At 58.4% G+C, this 8,934-nt stretch overlaps 2 protein-coding genes across 4 annotated transcripts in view; one reads left to right on the forward strand and one right to left on the reverse strand.

Moving 5' to 3' along the window:
• The window catches only part of CUX2 (cut like homeobox 2), a 64,738-nt gene extending 60,723 nt beyond the window's left edge, over positions 1-4,015 (forward strand). For both annotated transcript variants that reach the window (XM_051634374.1, XM_051634375.1), the window contains 4 exons: positions 14-283; positions 513-701; positions 808-1,081; positions 1,475-4,015. In XM_051634374.1, coding sequence (XP_051490334.1) covers positions 14-283; positions 513-701; positions 808-1,081; positions 1,475-2,126 — 1,385 coding nt within the window. In that variant the 3' untranslated portion in view covers positions 2,127-4,015. The remainder of the gene's footprint in view (positions 1-13; positions 284-512; positions 702-807; positions 1,082-1,474) is intronic.
• Positions 4,016-5,029: 1,014 nt separating this feature from the next.
• On the reverse strand, positions 5,030-7,812 carry PHETA1 (PH domain containing endocytic trafficking adaptor 1). Of its 2 annotated transcripts, none has more exons than XM_051634400.1 (3): positions 7,757-7,812; positions 7,415-7,577; positions 5,030-6,927 (listed from the first exon to the last, which is right to left on the reverse strand). In XM_051634400.1, the coding sequence occupies exon 3, from the start codon at positions 6,914-6,916 to the stop codon at positions 6,143-6,145; it is 774 nt and encodes a 257-aa protein (XP_051490360.1). In that variant the 5' UTR covers positions 6,917-6,927; positions 7,415-7,577; positions 7,757-7,812; the 3' UTR covers positions 5,030-6,142. The 2 variants fall into 2 exon arrangements, with proteins under 2 accessions (XP_051490360.1, XP_051490361.1); XM_051634401.1 differs by having other exon boundaries at positions 5,030-6,945.
• Between the last annotated feature and the right edge of the window lie 1,122 nt (positions 7,813-8,934).

Here is an 8,934-nt window from a genome sequence, read left to right on the forward strand (position 1 = left end):
TGCTGTCACACAGCCAGCCCGGTGGAGCCCCAGCCATCCCCCTCGCCGCCTCCCAGCCCTGCTGAGCAGGAGAAGAGCTGCCAGGAGCCCCTCACCCTGGCCTTGGAGAGCAGCAAGGAAAATCAGCAGCCTGAGAGCCGGTCCACACCTGTGCTGGGTGGGAAGACGTACCCCAACAGCCAGGGACCTGTGGGCATCCAGGAGATTGTGGCCATGTCCCCTGAGCTGGACACCTACTCCATCACCAAGAAGGTCAAGGAGGTCTTGACGGACAACAATTTAGGTGCGGAGCTTCTCCCCACCTGGGTTTTCGGGAGCTGCTGGTGAGGCTGCATGGATGGATCACCCCAATTCCCGTAGCCACAGACCCCTCCCAGTTCACTGCGGGTGCTTGCGGGGATCCTGGGATGATGCTGGCTGGGAGATGGGGTCCACCTGCTCCATGGGGGGACTGTAGGACCCGTCCCACTGACTCTGCCCAGCTCTAACCACCTCTGCTTCTCCTCCGCCAGGCCAGCGGCTGTTTGGGGAGAGCATCCTGGGCCTGACGCAGGGCTCGGTGTCCGATCTCCTCTCCAGGCCCAAGCCGTGGCACAAGCTGAGCCTGAAGGGGAGGGAGCCCTTCGTCCGCATGCAGCTCTGGCTCAACGACCCCCACAACGTGGAGAAGCTGCGTGACATGAAGAAGCTGGAGAAGAAAGGTGAGGGCGAAGGCGATGCAGCCCCAGTAGGTCTGGGGTGCTGGCCGAGCCGGGGTCTCCCTGGACTGGGGGTGAGTGGCACACAGCTGGGTGTCCTCTCCTGCAGCCTACCTGAAACGGCGTTACGGGCTGATGAGCGCCGGCTCGGACAGCGAGTCCCCCAGCGCCCGTTCTGAGTGTGCCAGCCCTGGCCTGCAGCCACAGGACCTCAGCCTCCTCCAGATCAAGAAGCCACGGGTGGTGCTGGCCCCGGAGGAGAAGGAAGCCCTGAAGAAAGCCTACCAGCTGGAGCCCTACCCCTCCCAGCAGACCATCGAGCTGCTCTCCTTCCAGCTCAACCTCAAGACCAACACCGTCATCAATTGGTTCCACAACTACAGGTACAGTCTCACGGTGCCGTGCCACCAAGGTGGTGTCACTGTTGCTCTTACAGCCCTCCCAGTTCCTGTTGCCTAGACAGGGAGATGCAGACCCAGATGGGTTGTCACGGTGTGGCCTGCCTGGCAGCTGGTCAAGAGCTGTTGACCGCTTTGACCAATTCATGTTGGAAGCCACTTCAAAACTGGTTTGGTTTGGCTGGAAACAGCCCAAAGTGTTGCAAAATCTGGTCCCCTGATTCAAGCTGCAGTGATTTTTCCCCTTAAAAAAATGCTTGTAAAGGCCGATAAGGTGGGGTTTTATGTCTCAATGTCACCACATTTTCCTGGTTAGAGGTGTTTTATCAAGACACGATGGGTGGCAGTCCCTGACCCTTGGTGATTGTGTCCCAGCAGGTCACGGATGCGCCGGGAGATGCTGGTGGAGGGTGCTCAGGACAATGACACAGATCCAGAGCAGAGCAGCGGGGTGGCCATCCCGGGGCGCCGGGCCCCCCCCAGCCCCGACTCGGATGCTGAGGACCGTAAACCTATGTTTGGGGGGGCTGAGCACCCCTGTGCTGCTGCACCAGTGAAGGTGAAGGAGGAGCAGGGGGAGGCAATTGGCTGGGGCCGCCAGCGGGACTCGCACAGCCCGGCCGGGGCGGCCGAGGGGACCGGACCTCCCCAGGAGGAGCAGGGGGCAGCCCCCCACGCCACTGCCCCCAGCACCGGCAGCCTCCCGCGGCGGGGGGGCCGTGCCAACGCTGGGGGACCCCCACCACCACTACACCCTGACAGCTCCCAGTCTTCCGCCAGCTCATCCCGTTGCAGCTTGGAGGTCTCTCCAACGTCACCTTCAGCAGCCTCCTCGCCCGGCCTCACCAGCTCAGCCTCCCCAGGGCCGTCCTCTGCCGGGCCGGTTTCACCAGCGCTGCCGCCGGTTCCCGGCCCCCGGCTCAGCACCAGCGTCCAGCGGCGCCACGAGAAGATGGCCAACCTCAACAACATCATTCATCGCCTGGAGCGGGCTGCCAACCGGGAGGAGGCCCTCGAGTGGGAGTTCTGACCTCTCCCATACCCCACCACCCTCAGTATATATATACACACATCCACATATATATATATATATTTTGTTAAATGCAGCACGCGCCGAGAGGCCACAGGCGGCCGGCGCCACAGAGGGAAGTGGCCCCTCTACAAAGTCACCCCCAGCTTTCTTTTAAATGTGAAAAACTGGGAACAATTTTAGAAAAGAAAAACAAAAACAAAAAATATTTATAGACCTCTTTTAGATATTTTAATAAAAGGATACTTTGGAATTTATTAACAGCTTAAGCTGCTTTGATATTAAAAGATAGCTATAACATCAAGATGATGTAGCAGTCGTGTCATTAAATGTACACTGAAGTCTTGTAGTTTGCCACTGGATGAGATTAAAAACAAACAAAAAGAAACCCCACAGCAAAGACTTCCTGAGCAAAGCCATCGAGAAGCACTATGAGACTGACCAAATCAAATGAACTTTTGCCCAGCAGTTCCCACCTCTGTCTGTAAGACACTGCGTCGCTTCTGCCCCAGCCAGAGACTGCCTCATAGTCCCTGAAGACTCTAAAGTGAAAACCTTGATGCCATCGAGTATGTCTTTAGTTCTGGTGGTTTTATGTTTTTTGAAACCTTTGTAAACACAGAATGTCCCGTGCGGTTGTATATGTTGTAGAAATGTCTGCAATAGCCTTCTGGAACAAGATGTAGTATGGTCCCAACAACATCCCTCGTGCTTCCTCCGGCCAGCAAGCAGTGGCAACCCTGGCGTGGCACCTGCCAGCTCCCAAAGGAAGAGAAAACAGCAAAAAAAAAATGATGCAAAAGCAAAGGAAGGAACCGGTGTCCACCATTTTGGGAACAGGTACCTGGGGGAGATGCGCGGGGATGGCTCCAACTTGCTGGGGATGGGCATACATGGGATCCTGGTTCCACACCCCCTGCCCTCATCTGATTGGGAAGGAAAAAGATGGAGCCTCTGAGCTTTGCACCTGGGGCACCAGCAGCCAAAAATGATGAGCTGCCCACCATGGGGGGTGAGCCCTGCTCGGGGCTGCACCCAGCACCACAGCCAGCTCCAGTGGCTGAAGCACTTTTTTTTAGGGAAAGCACCTGGGCAGGAGGAGTGTCCCTCTGCCCTGGCTGTGTCCCCAGGTGGTGGCTTTTGCAGCCATGGGTCAGCATGCCATGGTTGCTGCTGGGGAAGCCAGGATGAGCCCTGGGGTGTGACCCTAAGCTCCCACCTTTGGCTTTGGCTTGCCAGAGCTGACCTCCTGCAAAGGCACAGGAGCTTGGTGGTGGCACCACCCTGTGCTCCCACCGCCACCAGCCACCTCTGCCAACAAAATGCCTTTAAACCATGCAGGGTGGCCCATACTGGGCTTCCTTGCCCTGTCCCCTGCCTGGATGGCATCAGTCATCACCAACCAAGGCCACCACCATCGGGAAGTCCCCCGCCAGGCTCCGAGGCTATGCATTGACTAATTTTCCACTGTAGACATTTTTATCAGAATAGAAGGTATTTTTATATTCAAGGAGCGATGCTCAGAGCGGCTCTGCCAAGGCAGGGCTCTCCTTGCCCTCCTGCCCTGCCCCAGCAAGCCCCAGCTTGCCCAAGGCCACTCTTTTCCCTGCCACCACACTGCAGAAGGTCGAGGTGTGACCATGGACTGCTCTTCTCTGTCGTGTGCAAGCGGGAGCTTTAGTGGAACGGGATTCGAGGAAGCACTTAGGATAGTCTTGAACATGGCAATCCTGTTGTATTAAAGCTGGCAGGACAAACTCGTCACATTTTTGTTAGGCTCATGTTCTGTACTTCAAAAGTTTCTATATGAGATCGATGAACTTTCTTTTAACATTTTTGGAAGGAGCAAGTTCTGTAAGAGAGCCACTAAATACAGAAGTTGGATACAACTCTGGCCTTGGGGTGTGTTTTGTCCAGAGGTGGCTGGAATGGGCACCTGGGCTGATCTTGGCTCCTTTCACAGCTTTGCTTTGGGTTTATGGTGAGAGCTCTCACTGCCATCAACATCTCCTGGTGCTTTAGGGTAAAAAAAGGGTGTTAAATGGGGTTAGTCCAGCTCAGGCAGAAATCCTGCCCCTGAAAGTGCTGTGCTCATCCCTGGTGCAGGTTTGCTCCTTCTCCCGGGATAGCTCAGCATCCTTGTTTGTGAGGTTCAACACCACGGCCCAGCACAGCTCTTCTTTGGAGCCAGCCATCACTGGGCAAGTTTGCAGCTTCTGACATGAGGCAGGAGTGTTTGCCTTTGATTAATTAATAAATCCATATGTTGCATATCTGTTAAAGCTTGCTTGTTGGCTAACATGTTGGGAAGGATTTATTTTTAATGAATATCTGAACGTCTGGAGAAGCCAGGCTGGCTGCCATGGAAACCGGAGTCTTCCTCTCAAGCCAACTGACGGGGCTGGGTTAACCGTCTGGATGTGGTGGGTGAATCCCTGTGGAGCACTGCCACCACCCCTGGTGAGGGGACAGAGATTTTGTCCCTGGAAAAGACCCCTTGGCAGAGGGCTGGGGACATTTGGTGGGATGGCTGTAATACCCAAATTCCCATTCTGATCACTTGTGCCCAACTGTTTGATCTGTCATGGAGGGCAGGACTATGCTGTCCCTGCTGTGGGACCACTCTGGTACTGTGTCCCAGTGTCCCCAGAGTGGCACCATCCCATCCCACACCCCCATCTCATCCCATCCTGTCCTACCCCACCCCATCTCTCTGGGCAGATGTGGGGTTCCAGGGCACTGCAAGACCCCAGCATCAGTCGTGTCCCACTTGGGTGACACAGCTCATGCCCAGACCCATGGATGTGGTGGGGACAGGAGGGGATTGAAACAGAGGAATCATTCCCACATGGCCCCTCCTTCCCAGGGGCTTAAAGGCACAAATGAAAACCAGGGCTAGGAGGGAATTTCTGAAACAACTTTTATTGTAGCAAGCTCATGTCCCTGTCCACAAAGGGAGCCAGAGCCACCCAACCCAAACCTGGGGCACCCCAACTGCTCCCCCAGCCCTGAGGTGGGTCACCTCATCTCCGGATTAGCAGCTTTATTGTCACTGAGGAAATAAAAGAGAAGCACCAGTGTCACGAGACACTGGCTTTGCTCCCGCACATGAATCATTTGACACCCTCCACCGCTGACACATACGTTCCTGTTCACCCCTGCGAACAATGCTTCCCCTTGGGATGATGCCCTGCCCTGAAATACTCTCCCAGCAAGATGGTGCTGGCTGCCACCACATCCCCTCAGGGTCTGTCCCCATGGCAGGGTCCCAGGCTGCAGGCAGCCATCACCCTGCACCAAACACCCGGGTGTCACCAGCTTCCCAGGGTACGCGGTGCTGCTGCTGTTACGGAAGGGCTGTGCTTGCTGATATTTTCATTTTCAAACCACATCCTGCTGGAGCAGAGGGATCTGGTGGAGCTTGGCTGACCTCAGCCAGTATCTTGTGCTGGACTGGGAGAGGAAGGTGGTAGCAGGCTCCCTGGCTATGAAACACCCGCACAGGGGCTCAGGCAGGTGAGATCCCATTCAAATCCTCCTCCAAAAGCATTGCTGGTGCTTGACCCCTCTGCAAGGGCATCATGGGGCCCCACCAGACCTAGTGCAGTGGTTGATTCCGGGCAGATATCAGCCACCATGTGGTTTGTACCTTGTTTGCACTGAGTGGACAGCCCTGCACCCGTACACAGGCATGGCCAGAGGGATTCACCTCTACAGGGAGCACCCACTGCCTTGCACGAGATGCCTGACAGCCTGGCAGCCTCGAGAGCCTGGGCATTTCATGTCTGGCTGGTGGCACACTGAGCCATCGGTGCTAGGCTGGCAGTTTGTCATCACGCAGCACCAGTGTCCCTCAGCCTTGGTGGCACCATCAGCAGGTGTCCATCACCACCATGGACAGCTTGGCACATCCCAGAGTCAGGAGGGGACCGAGATGGCACCTAGGACAATCTCCTCCTCTCCGTCATGGGTCCTGATGGGACAGGCTGATGTGGTCCCTGGAGCTGGGCCACCTCTCAGAGCTGGGTCCCACGCTGCCTCTCCAGCCAGTCCTGCCGCAGCCGGGCCACCTCCCGGCCGTACCGCTCGTGGAGCTGACAGAAGGTGGAGGGGCTCTCGGCCGCCCCGGCACCACCTGCCTCGCTGCTCGATGCCCGCCGGCGCGGGGGCAGCGGCGGTGGCCGTGGGTTCCCCTCACCATCATGCCCACCACAGCCAGAGGAGTCAGACGGCTGGTTGGTTCCCAGCACATTGTTCCACACTGCGCAGCCATTCTCCTTTGGCTGGATGGCAGGCAGAGCCAGCAGAGGCTCTGGGCACCGCTCTGGCCCCGAAGGCCTTGGCTTCCAGGAGCCAGGTGACCCCCGGCAGCCCCTGCATCCACCAGCCACTCCACAGCGCACCTCCTCCAGCTGCTTCTCCAGCTCCCGCACCACCACGCGCAGGTAGTCGAAGCTGGCCCGTGACAACGACTTCACCCAGGACTCCATGGCCGCCTGGCTCTCGGCTGCCAGCACGTAGGTGCGGGATTTGGCACCGCCGAAACGGATGGCGAAGGCAAAATCCTCGGCCGATTCGCAGAGCTCCACAGTGCAACCTTCCAGCACGATGACACCCACCGGCTCCCGGCTCTCCCGCTCCTCGAAGTAGAAGAGCATGTTGCCCTTCAGCACGAACCAGCGGCGGTGGTAGGCTGTGTGCCGCTCGCCACGCTTGTAGAGGAAGCCGGTGTTGTCAGCCGGGGAGTCGCAGGTGGCATAAAACGCCAGGCTCCGCTCGTTCAGCTTCATGGCTCCTCGCCCTGCAGGGACAGAGGGTGCTCAGCCAGCACCCGCAGGATGGATGGGTGCGCCTTAATTGCGCGGTAATAAACTGTAGGCTTTTGTGCTCCCTGCAGCACCAGCCCTGGCACCCAGGAAATGGAGCTGGTGAATAAACTGCTCCATGATGGCAGCTGGGATAACCCCGCTCCCAGCCCAAGCGCTGTGGCTGGACGGTGCCAGCTGGGTCGGGGCTCCCTGGAGAGGGGGTTTCTGCACCACAGCAGGGTGTTTTCCCACAGAGGAGCCCCAGGAAAGGCTTGTCCCCGTGCCCCACGTCACCTGGCACAGGTGACCTTACCTCTGTTTGCCCAGTGTCACAGCGCTCCTCCCTGTGGCTCCCACGGAGCCGCAGATCCGGCTGCCGCTCCGGAGGAGAGTGGCCAACAACCCCCTCACCCGGGCAAGGCCACCCCTCCCCTTGTCCCCCAAAGCTGGTGGCCTCACCATGTCAGGCTTCCCACCTACCTGGACTCTGCCTCCAGCTCTGGTCTCCAGCACACTCCACCACCGGCGACACACGGGTAGCTGTGGAAGCGCTGGATCCGGGATCGGGGGGTGTGAGGGGGCCCCGGGGGGAGGCAGTGTCCCCGCTCTGGCACCAACACGCCTGCGGGTTTGTCACCCCAGCCTGCAGAGCACAGGGCGGACACGCACCAGGATTATTATTACAAGTCTTGGCGACATTTGGAAGCGAGGTGACCGCCCTCCCCAGCCCCGCTCCGGCCCGGCTCCCGCCCGCTCAGCGTCCCCCGCCCCCGAGCCCTTCCCCGGGCACCTCCAGCCCCCCTCTAGGTCCCTCACGGCCACCTTTGTCCTCGGCTCTCGCCGACCCGGCTGGACTCGGCACGGCCCCGGCGGGCGGAGCGTGGCTCCCGCTGCCTTCTCCTCCTCCCCTTCCTCCTCCTCCTTCTCCGCCCCTCACCGCCGCTCTGGGCGGTCCGGCGGAGCCGGGAGGGTTGAGGGGCTCGCCTGGCTGAGAAACCGCTCCGGGGGTCGTCCCCGGTGCTAGGAGGTCCCGGCTCGACCCGAGCACCGAGACCGAGCTCCGACAGTGTCCGGGAGGGGTGGGAGCACCGGGTGTAGCTCGTCCATGGATGTACGTGTGGATGTCTGTGTTGATGTGTGCATGTGTGTGCACGGATGTATGCATGGAGGTACTCGTGGGTGGCAATCTGGGAGCCTAGTGCTGAAAGTGGCTGCATGACACTGAATCAGGTTTTTTGGAGCAGAGAGTGGATGCCCGGGAGCATGTGGAAGGGCTCAGGATGGGGTGGATGAGAAAAGAAGGAGCCAAGTGGCTGGATGGACATCCAGGGGAAGGTGATGAGTGGCACCAGGAGTGAGAGAGCAGGGGGTGACAAGCTGTGAGCCAAGATCTGGAGCTGCTGGGCATTGTGCAACCACGTGGGCAGAGATGGCAGCCCCCTCACTCCTTCCTGACCACGGACGACGTGGTACTCAAGCCACTGTTTTGCTCTCAGCTGGCCAATGCTTGCCCATCCAGGCAGGAGTGAGCAGGTCCAGCAGCTCCAAGCGCTGAGGCAGAAGGGGAAGATTTTCTGCTACCAGTGCCCATGTCCCAGGGCAACCATAAACCTTGTGGCTGGGAGAAGGCTCCAGCCTGACTTCTGCTCCTGGTTGGCCTCTTGCGCTGGAAGCATCACCAGCTCGATGACCACCTTGGCAGTGCTGCCATCCTCACCATGTCCCAGTAAGTACCAGTGTCAAGGATTTATTCTCCTTATCACTGTCCCTTTCCTCCAGTTTCTTCATTCCCCCACTCGGCTGTGCAGCAATGGGTGTATTTTAACACACAATATGTTGTTGCTCTTTCTACAGGTCCCCAGCTAAGAAATCCTACCATTGGTGACCCCCACTGTGACCAAAACTGCCCACAGGTTGTGGTCCTCACCATTCTGTCCCCCAGAGATGTCCTCACCACTCTACATGGTTGCTCAAGGCTTTGCAATCTCTTGCTCATGGCA

The sequence above is a fragment of the Apus apus genome, chromosome 16, assembly GCF_020740795.1.
Source record: "Apus apus isolate bApuApu2 chromosome 16, bApuApu2.pri.cur, whole genome shotgun sequence".
NCBI classification, from domain to species: Eukaryota; Metazoa; Chordata; class Aves; order Apodiformes; family Apodidae; genus Apus; species Apus apus.

What these genes read in the sequence shown, in the direction of transcription:
- PHETA1 (XM_051634400.1), bottom strand. Translation starts at nt 6,916, where the DNA reads ATGAAGCTGAACGAGCGGAGCCTGGCGTTTTATGCCACCTGCGACTCC.